This window comes from Metopolophium dirhodum, chromosome 3, assembly GCF_019925205.1.
Source record: "Metopolophium dirhodum isolate CAU chromosome 3, ASM1992520v1, whole genome shotgun sequence".
Taxonomy (NCBI): domain Eukaryota; kingdom Metazoa; phylum Arthropoda; class Insecta; order Hemiptera; family Aphididae; genus Metopolophium; species Metopolophium dirhodum.
The window spans coordinates 19,525,151-19,545,313 of record NC_083562.1 but is presented as its reverse complement, the minus strand read 5'-3'; the positions used below and the strand labels follow the sequence as shown (position 1 = coordinate 19,545,313).

Genomic DNA, 20,163 nt, shown 5'->3' with positions numbered 1-20,163 from the left:
AAACCTTAAAATAAAATTGTCCTGCAATAATTTTTAACTGTGTAAGAAAAATATTTTCAAAATGTTAAAATACCTTATAACTTCTAAAATAATGACTAATAATGGGTAATAACTGTTAAAAGAATAATCCTATTTTACATAGATGTACTAAAAAAATTGTTTATTAAAAAAAACAAAATAAAATTTTTCTGTATAGTATATACAGTTTTTTATTTTTATAATTTTTATCAATTAATTAAGTAATGTTGAAATTGTAAATATATGATAAATAAAAATTAAATATAAATTATGTAAAAACTTATTTATTTATTTGTATAATATAATGAAAATAATATTGAAAATGAGTACAATTTGGGAAAATCATGAACCAAAACCATGACCATTATTTACTGTTATTAATATTAGGAATTATCTTGTAGAAACAGAAATGGGTGAATCTCGATCATATGTATTTGTAACATCCATTTCAACATCATCGTCTTCCTCATCATGGGTTTCACTATCATCTGAAGCATTGACTTCTTCCTCTTCATCTTCTTCATCATCCTCATCTTGCACCTATTTAAAAAAAAAAATTAAGAATTACAAAATGTTTTTGAGAAAACAAAAATTGAAAAAAGGGTGTCCAGTAAAGAAGACTTGTTCCACATAACAATACTATAATGATAGCATAATCAAATAATATTATTAAGAACTATGCCTTAAACAAAATAATAATATGTTGTTGTCTTGTTTCTAAACAATTATTTATTTAAATAATTATTTTTGTTTCAATTATACAGATGTTTTAAATGTATTGTAACTCAATTGTGTACGTTTTATAATTTAAAAATAAATACTTATTAAGTATTTTAATAAATAATTTTTAAAATCCAAAAAATAGTTTTCAATACAGCTACACATAATATCAATGAAAATAAAACTAATAATAAACTGATGAACTACAACAAGAAAAGAAAATACTTCAAAATACAAATTATTTAGAACAAATATGAATCATAGTAAAAATATTGTGAAAAGTATATATTACTTCAGTTGCCGTTTTGCCAATTGGTACTGGAAAGTCCTTGTCATTGATTTTATTTGTTAATGTAAGTAACTAAAATATGTCCGGATACTTATTATTAAATTAATTTGTAAAATATTTTAGTAAATATTCTTAATTTTACCCAGTTTTGGTGAATACTTTCTATTCGTATAAGTTCTGTGTCTTCATTTTTAGGCTCATCAACACTAAACCATAATGGATTAACGATATTTGGGATCATAGTTGGAAAAATTGGGATGCCAGAATTCATTGTGATGTATTGTATTGATCAAAATAAAATGAGACAAATATAAATATTTAAATTAAAAACAGATCATAAAAATTTGAATGATCGTCATTCGCCGGAACTATAGAATAGGTTAAAGATCTTCAAATTTCAATCAACGTCCGAAAAAAAGAAATTGGAAAGCAAAATACATTGGACACCAGTCCTTGAGAAGGCTGAGGCCTGAGATGTTCAAACACGGAATAACAAACAAGTTATTCTGTGGTTCAAAGGTCTATGATAATAATTGATAAGATATAATAATTATTATCAGGTCTATGGTTATATATTACCACGGTCTAGAAGATCCGTGTATATTACCAGAAAACAATTATTCTGAGGTATACTAACTGGTATAGTGATATGTGGTGTATAAGGTGATAACAAAATAGAAAACTGAAAAATTACGATTTAAGATATTAGATGGTGATAAGTGAAAATAATACAATATATTTTTCAATTTTGGTTTTGGTACAACGTTTTTATAATATTATTTAAGATGGATTCAGATTTGAAAGATTTAGATCTTTATGGAATACTAGAGATCCAACAGTCAGCTACTGAAAAGGAGGTAAATTAATTTTTAATCATTCCTATAATATTACTATTGTCTATTAATATATGCTTTTTCTATCAGATTAAAACGGCATATCGGAAGAAAGCTCTACAATGCCATCCAGATAAAAATCCTGACAATCCCAAAGCAGCTCAATTGTTCTTGCAGTTATCTAAAATATTAACTATTCTTACAGACACAGCAGCTCGAGTAAGATGTCTTGCTTTTGTACTATAAATATTATTTTAATTTTAAATATTTTTACTTGTTTTAGTTAGCTTATGACAAGTTAGTAAATGCTAAAATTGCCGCAAAATTACGAGAAAAGGAATATGATTCAAAAAGAAAGAAACTAATAGATGATCTTGCTAAAAGAGAAAATGAAGCATTAGCAAATCAAAAAAATACAGTGGAACGCAATTTTGAGGTATTTATTAGATAGGTATTTTGTTGAATTTTTGTTCTTAAATTAATTTTTTTTGTATAGAAAGAACTGGAGCGTTTAAGAAAAGAAAGTTCATCTTTACTTGCAAAAGAAAGAGCCCGTGTTAATGAGCTGCTTAGGCAGCAAGAAACTGAAAAAGAAAAGATTGGTTCATTCAAATTAAAAGTTAAGTGGAAGGAAAATGGAGTGTATAATAAAGACAATTTAACATCATTATTCTCTAAGGTAATTTATCAAAATTATATTTTAATATATGTCTAATACACTTCAATATTATAGTATGGCGACGTATTAACAGTTGTGGTTCTGGAAAACAAAAAATGTGTTGCTCTTGTTGAGTACAAGTCTAAGACTTCTGCTGTAAGTGATTTTAAATTAAATTAAGGTGAACTTTATACAAACAATTTTCTGTGTTCAATTTTACTTTGCTAGATAAACGCCAAAAATTTGGAAGTTGGTTATCCAAATTGTCCTCTAATTGTGAGTTTTCTCGGGGATTATGGACAAGAAACTAAAAAGAGTACTACTAATCATACTTCTGCTACAAATCCTAGTACTATATTTTCAACTTATCAAAATCCAAATGACAATCATGCTGAAAATACCTCATCTGCACAAGTAATTGTTTTAAACCACGTTCACCAATCTTCTATTAATAAATAAAATATAACTTTCCTTAGGCTTTTTCGGATTATGAAGCAATGATACTTGAGAGATGTAGAAAAGCTAATAAACCACAACAAGAAAATAGTAATTCAAACAAAATAAATACACAAGAACCTTGGGTATTATGAGAAGTCTAACATATTTGATTTACATAATTAATAATTTAATTTAATTATTATTAATACTCGTAGATATTATGTACATATGTAAATATTTATAAATATTTTTTTTTCATCCTTGATTGACAATAGAACATTAAAGATATCTACCAGGCAATCAGAAAAAAAATCCCCAAAATATTAAAAAAATAATTTCTGAAAAAAATTCTAACACTGTATAAGAACAAATAAATGTGGAATTGTGAAAATACAAAAACAAAAGTTATAATATATACTTACTCGTTATTAGTTATTACTTGTTAAATTCCTGTTCGGTTTTTAATGGAGTATTAAAATATAATTTTGATCTGAAACATCATATTATGATTCAAGTTATTAACTTTGCTTCTTAAAAATGTTTAGTACTGCTTACTTTCAACTTTTATCACTATTTTGTCAATAACGTCAACTAAGTCAATAACGTTCCGAAAAATGCAAAAACTAGGATTTACCACATTGTGACTAAATGGATGAGTATTGACTGTTTTAAAACACTAATACCTTAAAATTATCTTTAACATTAATTTAAATATCACATTTGGATTAATTTAATTATACTTTAACGGAAACAGTACCGGTTTTTCAAATTTTCCTCAATTCTATAAAATTTGAAAATTATATTTTAACCACTAATCTATTGTCGGAATTTATAAATAACTGTACTATTTTAATTTATAATATACTGACTATTATCACAGGTAAAATATTAAAACTAAAAAATTAATTTAAAAAAAAGCGGTTAAGTGGATATCGCTCTGCTGTACAGTAAGTTACAAGTGAGTCACTGTAATGAATGGTGTTCAATTTGAATTCAATGATATAATATCATTGTATAAGAAAAACGATTCTGAGCGAAGACGGTCAAGTCAGCCTATGATATTAGTATAATACTAAGTATATATATTTGATGATATTTTTGTGAATAAAGTAATTTATATATTATAACCTTTTTACGTGGAACCTTGTTTTAAATTTTCAATCCTTAGCTATAAAAGTTGAAAATTTTATATATTTTTAACTACAAAATAATTATTAAATTTTGTCAAAATTTGAACTTAAAAAACTTATAAAAAAAATGTGAGTGCCTTTGTACTCACGAATGATGTGTAAACATCTTAGCTGTAGTACGACTTTGATTGGGGAATATAATGTCATGGTTTGAGTGGGAATTTGTATAATAAGGTAACAATAATCATACAAGATCACGTTCTCTTTAAAATTTATATTTCTTCAATATCATTTATACATGTAATTATTGGTCTATGGTAGCTGAAATAAGATATATAAATTTCTGATTTTATAACATTTAAAAATCGCGAGAATACACCGTCTAGTGTAGTTTTGTAGTTGGTACTCGGAATATTTCGAGCGGTATCCATCTTTAAATTTAATATATTTTCTAAAAACGAAATCAGTGGTGCCTCATCTTATGAAAAGTTTATGTTGAAGTCGCCTCCAAGTATCATTGGCATTTTGTCGTAATCTTCTCAAAGTTCTGCAGCTCTTCCCGGAGTGTATGGAAGTAGAACTAAGTGTAAGTATCTTACGATATCGTTTATATGTTGGTTGGGTGATATATAAACGACGACGACAGAAAGAACTTTCTGCCCGTTCGGTAATATACATTCGGCTGCACATAAGTCTCCAATCGGTCTTGAAGTCACTAATACTTATAAAAAAAATTGTGCCTATTTATTTTTAATATTTTTCAATTGCTATTGTAACAATATATCGGGAGCCTTGTATTAAATTTTCAGGCATTTTTACCGAACAAATAAAATTTTATTGACAATTACAAAAAAAAAACGGGTAAGTGAATGTCGCACGGCTGTACAGTAGGTTACAAGTAGAATTAATATTATAATTTTATAATTTTTTATTCGTTGCTACAGTGATATACAAATCGTTAGAAATTAAAATCCCATTTTAAGCGGTTTTTCGTAATTTGTCAGTAGTTTTTCCCGTGGCATTAAATAACTATTGAGGAAATCGAAAAATGACCTTTCTAAAGTACCATCTTGATAAATCCAATTTGCTAAAAGATAAGGTATTATATGTCGAAATCGAAGCACTCTATCTGGTAAAAATTTTGTATACAGTATATAAAAAAAATAAATAAATAAACACCATTGTAAAACCACTAGCTAGTGAAATTTTTATGTATCTACAGTTATTTGTTCTTGAATAATAACAAAATCGCTACATATGAAATCGAGTGAATATCCAATCTTGTAAAAATATGAACAATGAACGCTCATAATAATTTAATTTGATTTGCTTGTAAACATTTTTTTTTTTAATAAATATAGACATTCTTTTGAGTTCTGAGAGATATTGTATAACATTGTCTAAATTTAGATTTAAATAAAAAAATTTTATTGCAAATTTTCGTCATTTTTACGTATTTTGTCAATATTTGAACTTTAAATGCTGATAAAAAAAAATTGTGACTGGATTTATAATTTTTTTTATTAGCCTTTGAAACAATATAGTACGAACCTTCTATTAAATTTCCAAGCTCTTTATCCAACAAATAAAATTTTAATGGTATTTATAGAAAAAAAAAATGGAAACTGAAAATGTCTGTTAACTCAAAATAAGTCAAAATATTTGGAAAATGTTATGGTGTATAGGAAATGCTTTGAAAGAAAATTCAGTAAAAATTTCATGTATCACGGTAATTTGTTTTAGAGATGCACCAAAAACCAAAATTTGATAATTTTTGCGGAAAAATTCCAGTTTTTCCTTAATTTTTCTTTTGTTTTTCACTGTGCTTTTGAAAACTACCGGGAAATTTTTACTTTTGACCCCTCCAAAGTACCAACTAGATTCACTTTCGGACTTTCTTATCAGAATAGATACTGTTGAAGAAAATCTAAGCATTTTTACTGTCTAAAACAACCATAACATTTTTACTGTCTGCTAATCTACAACAAGAATAATTCCTATTTTATATCACACTGGTTGATCTAGCAACTGACTGCTACCTATAGGTAAGACAACTGTGCAATTTTTTTAAGCATAATCCGTTTTGAAATCGTCCAGAAAAGAGTTTGTCTTAAGACTGTCTGTCTTGATAACAACTAATTTAATTTAAAGTGTATTCTTATATTATATTATAATGAAATTTATAATTATAGTAAAATATATAATTACAAGATTTAGTTCATTAAAAAATGATTATTCATGGGGCACCAAGTTATCAATTTTAAATTCAATACAAAATATTCAATTAGAGTTACATAACTAAAAAAAAAAATTGAAGTAGGCAGTTGGAACCTGGAGGCAAATGCATTTTAGAAAACCAAAAAAAAATTTTAAAAAAAATTAGTGTATGAATATACTCATGACAAAGTACAAACTAAAATGTCCAGAATCTTAAACAGAAAAAACTATTTAAAATATTTAGTTTATTAAAGAAGGATTATTCGTATGGCATCGGGTTATCAATGTTTCAACAATTCGGCTTGAGTTAAAATTATAAAAAAAAATTGAAGGAAGGTGTTGGCGCCGGCCGGAAAATGCATTTTAGAATACAAAACAAAATTTATATAAATTATATAGTGAGAATACACATTACAAACATCAAACTAAAATCTCCAAGATCTTAAACAGAAAAAATTATTTAAAATATTTGGTTCATTAAAGAATTATTCAAAGAGTACGACATTGTCAATGTTTAAAAAATTTGGCTAGAGTTAAAATCATAAAAATAAAATTGAAGGGAGGTGTTGGCACCAGCAGGCAAATAGATTTTAGAAAACAAAAAAAAAATTTGGAAAAAAATTTACAGTAGAAACGCACATGACAAAGTACAAACTAAAATGCCCAGAATTCTAAACAGAAAAAACTATTTAAAATATTTAGTTCATTAAAGAATTATTCATAGGGCAAAGTTATAAATTTTCAAGTCAATACAAAATATTCAACTAGAGTTACAGTACTAAAAAAAGAAATTGAAGGGAGGTGTTGGCACCCGCAGGCAAATAGATTTTAGAAAACAAAATAAAAATTGGAAAAAAATTTAGAAAAAACTATTCAAAATATTAAGTTCATTAAAGAATTATTATTCATAGGGCAACACCAAGTTATCAATTTTAAAGTCAATACAAAATATTCAATTAGAGTTAAAGTACTACAAAAATAAATTGAAGGAAGGTGTTGGCGCCCGCAGGCAAATAGATTTTACTGTATGAATACTCATTACAATGTACAAACTGAAATGCCCAGAATCTTAAACAGAAAAAACTATTCAAAATATTTAGAATGATTATTCATGGGGCACCAGATTGTCAATGTTTAAAAAATTTGGCTAGAGTTAAAATCATAAAAAAAAATTGAAGGAAGGTGTTGGCGCCCGCGGGCAAACGCAATTTAGAAAACCAAAAAAAAATTTAGGGTAGAAACACACATTACGAAGTACAAACAAAAATGCCCAGAATCTTAAACAGAAAAAACTATTCAAAATATTTAGAATGATTATTCATGGGGCACCAGATTGTCAATGTTTAAAAAATTTGGCTAGAGTTCAAATCATAAATAAAAAAAATTGAAGGGAGGTGTTGGCGCCCGCAGGCAAGTAGATTTAAGAAAACAAAAAAAAAATTACAGTAGAAACACACATAACGAAGTTTAAACTAAAATGTCCCGAAACTTAAACAGAAAAAATTATTCAAAATATTTAGTTTCTTAAAGAATGATTATTCATGGGCCACCAAGTTATCAATTTTCAAGTCAATACAAAATATTCAACTAGAGTTACAGTAATAAAAAAAAAATTGAAGGGAGGGGTTAGCGCCCGCAGGCAAATTGATTTTAGAAAACAAAAAAGAAATTTGGAAAAAAGTTTACAGTAGAAACACACATAACGAAGTACAAACTAAAATGCCCAGAATCTTAAACAGAAAAAACTATTCAAAATATTTAGTTCATTAAAGAATTATTCAAAGGGTACCAGATTGTCAATGTTTAAAAAATTTGGCTAGAGTTAAAATCATAAAAAAAAAATTGAAGATAGGTGTTGGCACCCGCAGTTAAATAGATTTTAGAAAACAAAAAAAAAATTTGGAAAATAGTTTACAGTAGAAACAAACATAACGGAGTTCAAACTAAAATGTCCCGAAACATAAACAGAAAAAACTATTCAAAATATTTAGTTCATTAAAGAATTCATGGGGCACCAAGTTATCAATTTTCAAGTCAATACAAAATATTCAACTAGAGTTAAAGTACTAAAAAAAAAATTGAAGGGAGGGGTTGGCGCCCGAAGGCAAATACATTTTAGAAAACAAAAAAAAAAATTTGAAAAAAATTTCTAAAAAACACACATAACGAAGTTCAAACTAAAATGTCCCGAGACATAAACAGAAAAAACTATTCAAAATATGTAGTTCATTAAAGAATGATTATTCATGGGGCACAAAGTTATCAATTTTCAGTCAATACAAAATATTCAACTAGAGTTACAGTACTAAAAAAAAAAATTGAAGGGAGGTGTTGGTGCCCGCAGGCAAATTGATTTTAGAAAACAAAAAAGAAATTAGGAAAAAAGTTTACAGTAGAAACAAACATAACGGAGTTCAAACTAAAATGTCCCGAAACATAAACAGAAAAAACTATTCAAAATATTTAGTTCATTAAAGAATTCATGGGGCACCAAGTTATCAATTTTCAAGTCAATACAAAATATTCAACTAGAGTTAAAGTACTAAAAAAAAAATTGAAGGGAGGGGTCGGCGCCCAAAGGCAAATACATTTTAGAAAACAAAAAAAAAAATTTGAAAAAAATTTAGAAAAAACTATTCAAAATATTAAGTTCATTAAAGAATTCATGGGGCACCAAGTTATCAATTTTCAAGTCAATACAAAATATTCAACGAGAGTTACAATACTAAAAAAAAAAAATTGAAGGGAGGTGTTGGCGCCCGCAGGCAAATTGATTTTAGAAAACAAAAAAGAAATTTGGAAAAAAGTTTACAGTAGAAACACACATAACGAAGTACAAACTAAAATGCCCAGAATCTTAAACAGAAAAAACTATTCAAAATATTTAGTTCATTAAAGAATTCATGGGGCACCAAGTTATCAATTTTCAAGTCAATACAAAATATTCAACTAGAGTTAAAGTACTAAAAAAAAAATTGAAGGGAGGGGTTGGCGCCCGCAGGCAAATACATTTTAGAAAACAAAAAAAAAAAATTTGAAAAAAATTTAGAAAAAACTATTCAAAATATTAAGTTCATTAAAGAATGATTTTTCATGGGGCACCAAGTTATCAATTTTCAAGTCAATACAAAATATTCAACGAGAGTTAAAGTACTACAAAAATAAATTGAAGGAAGGTGTTGGCGCCCGCAGGCAAGTAGATTTAAGAAAACAAAAAAAAAATTACAGTAGAAACACACATAACGAAGTTTAAACTAAAATGTCCCGAAACTTAAACAGAAAAAATTATTCAAAATATTTAGTTTCTTAAAGAATGATTATTCATGGGCCACCAAGTTATCAATTTTCAAGTCAATACAAAATATTCAACTAGAGTTACAGTAATAAAAAAAAAATTGAAGGGAGGGGTTAGCGCCCGCAGGCAAATTGATTTTAGAAAACAAAAAAGAAATTTGGAAAAAAGTTTACAGTAGAAACACACATAACGAAGTACAAACTAAAATGCCCAGAATCTTAAACAGAAAAAACTATTCAAAATATTTAGTTCATTAAAGAATTATTCAAAGGGTACCAGATTGTCAATGTTTAAAAAATTTGGCTAGAGTTAAAATCATAAAAAAAAAATTGAAGATAGGTGTTGGCACCCGCAGTTAAATAGATTTTAGAAAACAAAAAAAAAATTTGGAAAATAGTTTACAGTAGAAACAAACATAACGGAGTTCAAACTAAAATGTCCCGAAACATAAACAGAAAAAACTATTCAAAATATTTAGTTCATTAAAGAATTCATGGGGCACCAAGTTATCAATTTTCAAGTCAATACAAAATATTCAACTAGAGTTAAAGTACTAAAAAAAAAATTGAAGGGAGGGGTTGGCGCCCGAAGGCAAATACATTTTAGAAAACAAAAAAAAAAATTTGAAAAAAATTTCTAAAAAACACACATAACGAAGTTCAAACTAAAATGTCCCGAGACATAAACAGAAAAAACTATTCAAAATATGTAGTTCATTAAAGAATGATTATTCATGGGGCACAAAGTTATCAATTTTCAGTCAATACAAAATATTCAACTAGAGTTACAGTACTAAAAAAAAAAATTGAAGGGAGGTGTTGGTGCCCGCAGGCAAATTGATTTTAGAAAACAAAAAAGAAATTAGGAAAAAAGTTTACAGTAGAAACAAACATAACGGAGTTCAAACTAAAATGTCCCGAAACATAAACAGAAAAAACTATTCAAAATATTTAGTTCATTAAAGAATTCATGGGGCACCAAGTTATCAATTTTCAAGTCAATACAAAATATTCAACTAGAGTTAAAGTACTAAAAAAAAAATTGAAGGGAGGGGTCGGCGCCCGAAGGCAAATACATTTTAGAAAACAAAAAAAAAATTTTGAAAAAAATTTAGAAAAAACTATTCAAAATATTAAGTTCATTAAAGAATTCATGGGGTACCAAGTTATCAATTTTCAAGTCAATACAAAATATTCAACGAGAGTTACAATACTAAAAAAAAAAAATTGAAGGGAGGTGTTGGCGCCCGCAGGCAAATTGATTTTAGAAAACAAAAAAGAAATTTGGAAAAAAGTTTACAGTAGAAACACACATAACGAAGTACAAACTAAAATGCCCAGAATCTTAAACAGAAAAAACTATTCAAAATATTTAGTTCATTAAAGAATTCATGGGGCACCAAGTTATCAATTTTCAAGTCAATACAAAATATTCAACTAGAGTTAAAGTACTAAAAAAAAAATTGAAGGGAGGGGTTGGCGCCCGCAGGCAAATACATTTTAGAAAACAAAAAAAAAAATTTGAAAAAAATTTAGAAAAAACTATTCAAAATATTAAGTTCATTAAAGAATGATTTTTCATGGGGCACCAAGTTATCAATTTTCAAGTCAATACAAAATATTCAACGAGAGTTAAAGTACTACAAAAATAAATTGAAGGAAGGTGTTGGCGCCCGCAGGCAAGTAGATTTAAGAAAACAAAAAAAAAATTACAGTAGAAACACACATAACGAAGTTTAAACTAAAATGTCCCGAAACTTAAACAGAAAAAATTATTCAAAATATTTAGTTTCTTAAAGAATGATTATTCATGGGCCACCAAGTTATCAATTTTCAAGTCAATACAAAATATTCAACTAGAGTTACAGTAATAAAAAAAAAATTGAAGGGAGGGGTTAGCGCCCGCAGGCAAATTGATTTTAGAAAACAAAAAAGAAATTTGGAAAAAAGTTTACAGTAGAAACACACATAACGAAGTACAAACTAAAATGCCCAGAATCTTAAACAGAAAAAACTATTCAAAATATTTAGTTCATTAAAGAATTATTCAAAGGGTACCAGATTGTCAATGTTTAAAAAATTTGGCTAGAGTTAAAATCATAAAAAAAAAATTGAAGATAGGTGTTGGCACCCGCAGTTAAATAGATTTTAGAAAACAAAAAAAAAATTTGGAAAATAGTTTACAGTAGAAACAAACATAACGGAGTTCAAACTAAAATGTCCCGAAACATAAACAGAAAAAACTATTCAAAATATTTAGTTCATTAAAGAATTCATGGGGCACCAAGTTATCAATTTTCAAGTCAATACAAAATATTCAACTAGAGTTAAAGTACTAAAAAAAAAATTGAAGGGAGGGGTTGGCGCCCGAAGGCAAATACATTTTAGAAAACAAAAAAAAAAATTTGAAAAAAATTTCTAAAAAACACACATAACGAAGTTCAAACTAAAATGTCCCGAGACTTAAACAGAAAAAACTATTCAAAATATGTAGTTCATTAAAGAATGATTATTCATGGGGCACAAAGTTATCAATTTTCAGTCAATACAAAATATTCAACTAGAGTTACAGTACTAAAAAAAAAAATTGAAGGGAGGTGTTGGTGCCCGCAGGCAAATTGATTTTAGAAAACAAAAAAGAAATTAGGAAAAAAGTTTACAGTAGAAACAAACATAACGGAGTTCAAACTAAAATGTCCCGAAACATAAACAGAAAAAACTATTCAAAATATTTAGTTCATTAAAGAATTCATGGGGCACCAAGTTATCAATTTTCAAGTCAATACAAAATATTCAACTAGAGTTACAGTAATAAAAAAAAAATTGAAGGGAGGTGTTGGCGCCCGCAGGCAAATAGGTTTTAGAAAACAAAAAAGAAATTTGGAAAAAAGTTTACAGTAGAAACACACATAACGAAGTACAAACTAAAATGCCCAGAATCTTAAACAGAAAAAACTATTCAAAATATTTAGTTCATTAAAGAATTATTCAAAGGGTACCAGATTGTCAATGTTTAAAAAATTTGGCTAGAGTTAAAATCATAAAAAAAAAAATTGAAGGGAGGTGTTGGCGCCCGCAGGCAAATTGACTTTAGAAAACAAAAAAGAAATTTGGAAAAAAGTTTACAGTAGAAACAAACATAACGGAGTTCAAACTAAAATGTCCCGAAACATAAACAGAAAAAACTATTCAAAATATTTAGTTCATTAAAGAATTCATGGGGCACCAAGTTATCAATTTTCAAGTCAATACAAAATATTCAACGAGAGTTACAATACTAAAAAAAAAAAATTGAAGGGAGGTGTTGGCGCCCGCAGGCAAATTGATTTTAGAAAACAAAAAAAGAAATTTGGAAAAAAGTTTACAGTAGAAACACACATAACGAAGTACAAACTAAAATGCCCAGAATCTTAAACAGAAAAAACTATTCAAAATATTTAGTTCATTAAAGAATTATTCAAAGGGTACCAGATTGTCAATGTTTAAAAAATTTGGCTAGAGTTAAAATCATAAAAATAAAATTGAAGATAGGTGTTGGCACCCGCAGTTAAATAGATTTTAGAAAACAAAAAAAAAATTTGGAAAAAAGTTTACAGTAGAAACAAACATAACGGAGTTCAAACTAAAATGTCCCGAAACATAAACAGAAAAAACTATTCAAAATATTTAGTTCATTAAAGAATTCATGGGGCACCAAGTTATCAATTTTCAAGTCAATACAAAATATTCAACTAGAGTTAAAGTACTAAAAAAAAAATTGAAGGGAGGGGTCGGCGCCCGAAGGCAAATACATTTTAGAAAACAAAAAAAAAAATTTGAAAAAAATTTAGAAAAAACTATTCAAAATATTAAGTTCATTAAAGAATTCATGGGGCACCAAGTTATCAATTTTCAAGTCAATACAAAATATTCAACGAGAGTTACAATACTAAAAAAAAAAAATTGAAGGAAGGTGTTGGCGCCCGCAGGCAAGTAGATTTAAGAAAACAAAAAAAAAATTACAGTAGAAACACACATAACGAAGTTTAAACTAAAATGTCCCGAAACTTAAACAGAAAAAATTATTCAAAATATTTAGTTTCTTAAAGAATGATTATTCATGGGCCACCAAGTTATCAATTTTCAAGTCAATACAAAATATTCAACTAGAGTTACAGTAATAAAAAAAAAATTGAAGGGAGGGGTTAGCGCCCGCAGGCAAATTGATTTTAGAAAACAAAAAAGAAATTTGGAAAAAAGTTTACAGTAGAAACACACATAACGAAGTACAAACTAAAATGCCCAGAATCTTAAACAGAAAAAACTATTCAAAATATTTAGTTCATTAAAGAATTATTCAAAGGGTACCAGATTGTCAATGTTTAAAAAATTTGGCTAGAGTTAAAATCATAAAAAAAAAATTGAAGATAGGTGTTGGCACCCGCAGTTAAATAGATTTTAGAAAACAAAAAAAAAATTTGGAAAATAGTTTACAGTAGAAACAAACATAACGGAGTTCAAACTAAAATGTCCCGAAACATAAACAGAAAAAACTATTCAAAATATTTAGTTCATTAAAGAATTCATGGGGCACCAAGTTATCAATTTTCAAGTCAATACAAAATATTCAACTAGAGTTAAAGTACTAAAAAAAAAATTGAAGGGAGGGGTTGGCGCCCGAAGGCAAATACATTTTAGAAAACAAAAAAAAAAATTTGAAAAAAATTTCTAAAAAACACACATAACGAAGTTCAAACTAAAATGTCCCGAGACTTAAACAGAAAAAACTATTCAAAATATGTAGTTCATTAAAGAATGATTATTCATGGGGCACAAAGTTATCAATTTTCAGTCAATACAAAATATTCAACTAGAGTTACAGTACTAAAAAAAAAAATTGAAGGGAGGTGTTGGTGCCCGCAGGCAAATTGATTTTAGAAAACAAAAAAGAAATTAGGAAAAAAGTTTACAGTAGAAACAAACATAACGGAGTCCAAACTAAAATGTCCCGAAACATAAACAGAAAAAACTATTCAAAATATTTAGTTCATTAAAGAATTCATGGGGCACCAAGTTATCAATTTTCAAGTCAATACAAAATATTCAACTAGAGTTACAGTAATAAAAAAAAAATTGAAGGGAGGTGTTGGCGCCCGCAGGCAAATAGGTTTTAGAAAACAAAAAAGAAATTTGGAAAAAAGTTTACAGTAGAAACACACATAACGAAGTACAAACTAAAATGCCCAGAATCTTAAACAGAAAAAACTATTCAAAATATTTAGTTCATTAAAGAATTATTCAAAGGGTACCAGATTGTCAATGTTTAAAAAATTTGGCTAGAGTTAAAATCATAAAAAAAAAAATTGAAGGGAGGTGTTGGCGCCCGCAGGCAAATTGACTTTAGAAAACAAAAAAGAAATTTGGAAAAAAGTTTACAGTAGAAACAAACATAACGGAGTTCAAACTAAAATGTCCCGAAACATAAACAGAAAAAACTATTCAAAATATTTAGTTCATTAAAGAATTCATGGGGCACCAAGTTATCAATTTTCAAGTCAATACAAAATATTCAACGAGAGTTACAATACTAAAAAAAAAAAATTGAAGGGAGGTGTTGGCGCCCGCAGGCAAATTGATTTTAGAAAACAAAAAAAGAAATTTGGAAAAAAGTTTACAGTAGAAACACACATAACGAAGTACAAACTAAAATGCCCAGAATCTTAAACAGAAAAAACTATTCAAAATATTTAGTTCATAAAAGAATTATTCAAAGGGTACCAGATTGTCAATGTTTAAAAAATTTGGCTAGAGTTAAAATCATAAAAATAAAATTGAAGATAGGTGTTGGCACCCGCAGTTAAATAGATTTTAGAAAACAAAAAAAAAATTTGGAAAAAAGTTTACAGTAGAAACAAACATAACGGAGTTCAAACTAAAATGTCCCGAAACATAAACAGAAAAAACTATTCAAAATATTTAGTTCATTAAAGAATTCATGGGGCACCAAGTTATCAATTTTCAAGTCAATACAAAATATTCAACTAGAGTTAAAGTACTAAAAAAAAAATTGAAGGGAGGGGTCGGCGCCCGAAGGCAAATACATTTTAGAAAACAAAAAAAAAAATTTGAAAAAAATTTAGAAAAAACTATTCAAAATATTAAGTTCATTAAAGAATTCATGGGGCACCAAGTTATCAATTTTCAAGTCAATACAAAATATTCAACGAGAGTTACAATACTAAAAAAAAAAAATTGAAGGAAGGTGTTGGCGCCCGCAGGCAAGTAGATTTAAGAAAACAAAAAAAAAATTACAGTAGAAACACACATAACGAAGTTTAAACTAAAATGTCCCGAAACTTAAACAGAAAAAATTATTCAAAATATTTAGTTTCTTAAAGAATGATTATTCATGGGCCACCAAGTTATCAATTTTCAAGTCAATACAAAATATTCAACTAGAGTTACAGTAATAAAAAAAAAATTGAAGGGAGGGGTTAGCGCCCGCAGGCAAATTGATTTTAGAAAACAAAAAAGAAATTTGGAAAAAAGTTTACAGTAGAAACACACATAACGAAGTACAAACTAAAATGCCCAGAATCTTAAACAGAAAAAACTATTCAAAATATTTAGTTCATTAAAGAATTATTCAAAGGGTACCAGATTGTCAATGTTTAAAAAATTTGGCTAGAGTTAAAATCATAAAAAAAAAATTGAAGATAGGTGTTGGCACCAGCAGTTAAATAGATTTTAGAAAACAAAAAAAAAATTTGGAAAATAGTTTACAGTAGAAACAAACATAACGGAGTTCAAACTAAAATGTCCCGAAACATAAACAGAAAAAACTATTCAAAATATTTAGTTCATTAAAGAATTCATGGGGCACCAAGTTATCAATTTTCAAGTCAATACAAAATATTCAACTAGAGTTAAAGTACTAAAAAAAAAATTGAAGGGAGGGGTTGGCGCCCGAAGGCAAATACATTTTAGAAAACAAAAAAAAAAATTTGAAAAAAATTTCTAAAAAACACACATAACGAAGTTCAAACTAAAATGTCCCGAGACTTAAACAGAAAAAACTATTCAAAATATGTAGTTCATTAAAGAATGATTATTCATGGGGCACAAAGTTATCAATTTTCAGTCAATACAAAATATTCAACTAGAGTTACAGTACTAAAAAAAAAAATTGAAGGGAGGTGTTGGTGCCCGCAGGCAAATTGATTTTAGAAAACAAAAAAGAAATTAGGAAAAAAGTTTACAGTAGAAACAAACATAACGGAGTCCAAACTAAAATGTCCCGAAACATAAACAGAAAAAACTATTCAAAATATTTAGTTCATTAAAGAATTCATGGGGCACCAAGTTATCAATTTTCAAGTCAATACAAAATATTCAACTAGAGTTACAGTAATAAAAAAAAAATTGAAGGGAGGTGTTGGCGCCCGCTGGCAAATAGGTTTTAGAAAACAAAAAAGAAATTTGGAAAAAAGTTTACAGTAGAAACACACATAACGAAGTACAAACTAAAATGCCCAGAATCTTAAACAGAAAAAACTATTCAAAATATTTAGTTCATTAAAGAATTATTCAAAGGGTACCAGATTGTCAATGTTTAAAAAATTTGGCTAGAGTTCAAATCATAAAAAAAAAAATTGAAGGGAGGTGTTGGCGCCCGCAGGCAAATTGACTTTAGAAAACAAAAAAGAAATTTGGAAAAAAGTTTACAGTAGAAACAAACATAACGGAGTTCAAACTAAAATGTCCCGAAACATAAACAGAAAAAACTATTCAAAATATTTAGTTCATTAAAGAATTCATGGGGCACCAAGTTATCAATTTTCAAGTCAATACAAAATATTCAACGAGAGTTACAATACTAAAAAAAAAAAATTGAAGGGAGGTGTTGGCGCCCGCAGGCAAATTGATTTTAGAATACAAAAAAGAAATTTGGAAAAAAGTTTACAGTAGAAACACACATAACGAAGTACAAACTAAAATGCCCAGAATCTTAAACAGAAAAAACTATTCAAAATATTTAGTTCATTAAAGAATTATTCAAAGGGTACCAGATTGTCAATGTTTAAAAAATTTGGCTAGAGTTAAAATCATAAAAATAAAATTGAAGATAGGTGTTGGCACCCGCAGTTAAATAGATTTTAGAAAACAAAAAAAAAATTTGGAAAAAAGTTTACAGTAGAAACAAACATAACGGAGTTCAAACTAAAATGTCCCGAAACATAAACAGAAAAAACTATTCAAAATATTTAGTTCATTAAAGAATTCATGGGGCACCAAGTTATCAATTTTCAAGTCAATACAAAATATTCAACTAGAGTTAAAGTACTAAAAAAAAAATTGAAGGGAGGTGTTGGCGCCCGCAGGCAAATAGATTTTACTGTATGAATACTCATTACAATGTACAAACTGAAATGCCCAGAATCTTAAACAGAAAAAACTATTCAAAATATTTAGAATGATTATTCATGGGGCACCAGATTGTCAATGTTTAAAAAATTTGGCTAGAGTTAAAATCATAAAAAAAAATTGAAGGGAGGTGTTGGCGCCCGCGGGCAAACGCAATTTAGAAAACCAAAAAAAAATTTACGGTAGAAACACACATTACGAAGTACTAACAAAAATGCCCAGAATCTTAAACAGAAAAAACTATTCAAAATATTTAGAATGATTATTCATGGGGCACCAGATTGTCAATGTTTAAAAAATTTGGCTAGAGTTCAAATCATAAATAAAAAAAATTGAAGGGAGGTGTTGGCGCCCGCAGGCAAGTAGATTTAAGAAAACAAAAAAAAAATTACAGTAGAAACACACATAACGAAGTTTAAACTAAAATGTCCCGAAACTTAAACAGAAAAAATTATTCAAAATATTTAGTTTCTTAAAGAATGATTATTCATGGGCCACCAAGTTATCAATTTTCAAGTCAATACAAAATATTCAACTAGAGTTACAGTAATAAAAAAAAAATTGAAGGGAGGGGTTGGCGCCCGCAGGCAAATTGATTTTAGAAAACAAAAAAGAAATTTGGAAAAAAGTTTACAGTAGAAACACACATAACGAAGTACAAACTAAAATGCCCAGAATCTTAAACAGAAAAAACTATTCAAAATATTTAGTTCATTAAAGAATTTTTCAAAGGGTACCAGATTGTCAATGTTTAAAAAATTTGGCTAGAGTTAAAATCATAAAAAAAAAAATTGAAGGGAGGTGTTGGCGCCCGCAGGCAAATTGACTTTAGAAAACAAAAAAGAAATTTGGAAAAAAGTTTACAGTAGAAACAAACATAACGGAGTTCAAACTAAAATGTCCCGAAACATAAACAGAAAAAACTATTCAAAATATTTAGTTCATTAAAGAATTCATGGGGCACCAAGTTATCAATTTTCAAGTCAATACAAAATATTCAACGAGAGTTACAATACTAAAAAAAAAAAATTGAAGGGAGGTGTTGGCGCCCGCAGGCAAATTGATTTTAGAAAACAAAAAAGAAATTTGGAAAAAAGTTTACAGTAGAAACACACATAACGAAGTACAAACTAAAATGCCCAGAATCTTAAACAGAAAAAACTATTCAAAATATTTAGTTCATTAAAGAATTATTCAAAGGGTACCAGATTGTCAATGTTTAAAAAATTTGGCTAGAGTTAAAATCATAAAAAAAAAATTGAAGATAGGTGTTGGCACCCGCAGTTAAATAGATTTTAGAAAACAAAAAAAAAATTTGGAAAAAAGTTTACAGAAGAAACAAACATAACGGAGTTCAAACTAAAATGTCCCGAAACATAAACAGAAAAAACTATTCAAAATATTTAGTTCATTAAAGAATTCATGGGGCACCAAGTTATCAATTTTCAAGTCAATACAAAATATTCAACTAGAGTTAAAGTACTAAAAAAAAAATTGAAGGGAGGGGTTGGCGCCCGCAGGCAAATAGATTTTAGAAAACAAAAAAAAAATTTGGAAAAAAATTTAGAAAAAACACACATAACGAAGTTCAAACTAAAATGTCCCGAGACTTAAACAGAAAAAACTATTCAAAATATTTAGTTCATTAAAGAATGATTATTCATGGGGCACAAAGTTATCAATTTTCAGTCAATACAAAATATTCAACTAGAGTTACAGTACTAAAAAAAAAAATTGAAGGGAGGTGTTGGTGCCCGCAGGTAAATTGATTTTAGAAAACGAAAAAGAAATTTGGAAAAAAGTTTACAGTAGAAACAAACATAACGGAGTTCAAACTAAAATGTCCCGAAACATAAACAGAAAAAACTATTCAAAATATTTAGTTCATTAAAGAATTCATGGGGCACCAAGTTATCAATTTTCAAGTCAATACAAAATATTCAACTAGAGTTACAGTACTAAAAAAAAAATTGAAGGGAGGGGTTGGCGCCTGCAGGCAAATAGATTTTAGAAAACAAAAAAAAAATTTGGAAAAAATTTAGAAAAAACACACATAACGAAGTTCAAACTAAAATGTCCCGAAACATAAACAGAAAAAACTATTCAAAATATTTAGTTTATTAAAGAATGATTATTCATGGGACACCAGATTGTCAATGTTTA

The 20,163-nt window shown here is 27.8% G+C and overlaps 2 protein-coding genes across 3 annotated transcripts; one reads left to right on the top strand and one right to left on the bottom strand.

The window, feature by feature from the left end:
• Positions 1-280: 280 nt before the first annotated feature.
• On the bottom strand, positions 281-1,529 carry LOC132942008 (anaphase-promoting complex subunit 15). 2 transcript variants are annotated; one of them, XM_061010292.1, is made up of 3 exons: positions 1,170-1,516; positions 1,031-1,099; positions 281-558 (listed from the first exon to the last, which is right to left on the bottom strand). In XM_061010292.1, the coding sequence occupies exons 1-3, from the start codon at positions 1,296-1,298 to the stop codon at positions 409-411; spliced, it is 348 nt and encodes a 115-aa protein (XP_060866275.1). In that variant the 5' UTR covers positions 1,299-1,516; the 3' UTR covers positions 281-408. The 2 variants fall into 2 exon arrangements, with proteins under 2 accessions (XP_060866275.1, XP_060866276.1); XM_061010293.1 differs by lacking the exon at positions 1,031-1,099 and having other exon boundaries at positions 1,170-1,529.
• Positions 1,518-4,030, top strand: LOC132942006 (dnaJ homolog subfamily C member 17-like). The gene is made up of 7 exons (XM_061010289.1): positions 1,518-1,884; positions 1,951-2,079; positions 2,144-2,296; positions 2,357-2,539; positions 2,594-2,674; positions 2,747-2,932; positions 2,995-4,030. The coding sequence occupies exons 1-7, from the start codon at positions 1,813-1,815 to the stop codon at positions 3,106-3,108; spliced, it is 918 nt and encodes a 305-aa protein (XP_060866272.1). The 5' UTR covers positions 1,518-1,812; the 3' UTR covers positions 3,109-4,030.
• The last annotated feature ends 16,133 nt before the right edge of the window (positions 4,031-20,163 follow it).

Bases quoted from the DNA above. Each gene is read 5' to 3' on its own strand.
- LOC132942008 (XM_061010292.1), bottom strand. From the start codon at position 1,298: ATGAATTCTGGCATCCCAATTTTTCCAACTATGATCCCAAATATCGTT. The intron at 1,100-1,169 runs GTAAAATTAAGA...GACATATTTTAG, and splicing joins AAAGTATTCACCAAAACTGG to TTACTTACATTAACAAATAA. The intron at 559-1,030 runs GTAATATATACT...TTTTTTAAATAG, and splicing joins TTGGCAAAACGGCAACTGAA to GTGCAAGATGAGGATGATGA.
- LOC132942006 (XM_061010289.1), top strand. From the start codon at position 1,813: ATGGATTCAGATTTGAAAGATTTAGATCTTTATGGAATACTAGAGATC. The intron at 2,297-2,356 runs GTATTTATTAGA...TTTTTTGTATAG, and splicing joins CAGTGGAACGCAATTTTGAG to AAAGAACTGGAGCGTTTAAG. The intron at 2,675-2,746 runs GTAAGTGATTTT...TTACTTTGCTAG, and splicing joins ACAAGTCTAAGACTTCTGCT to ATAAACGCCAAAAATTTGGA.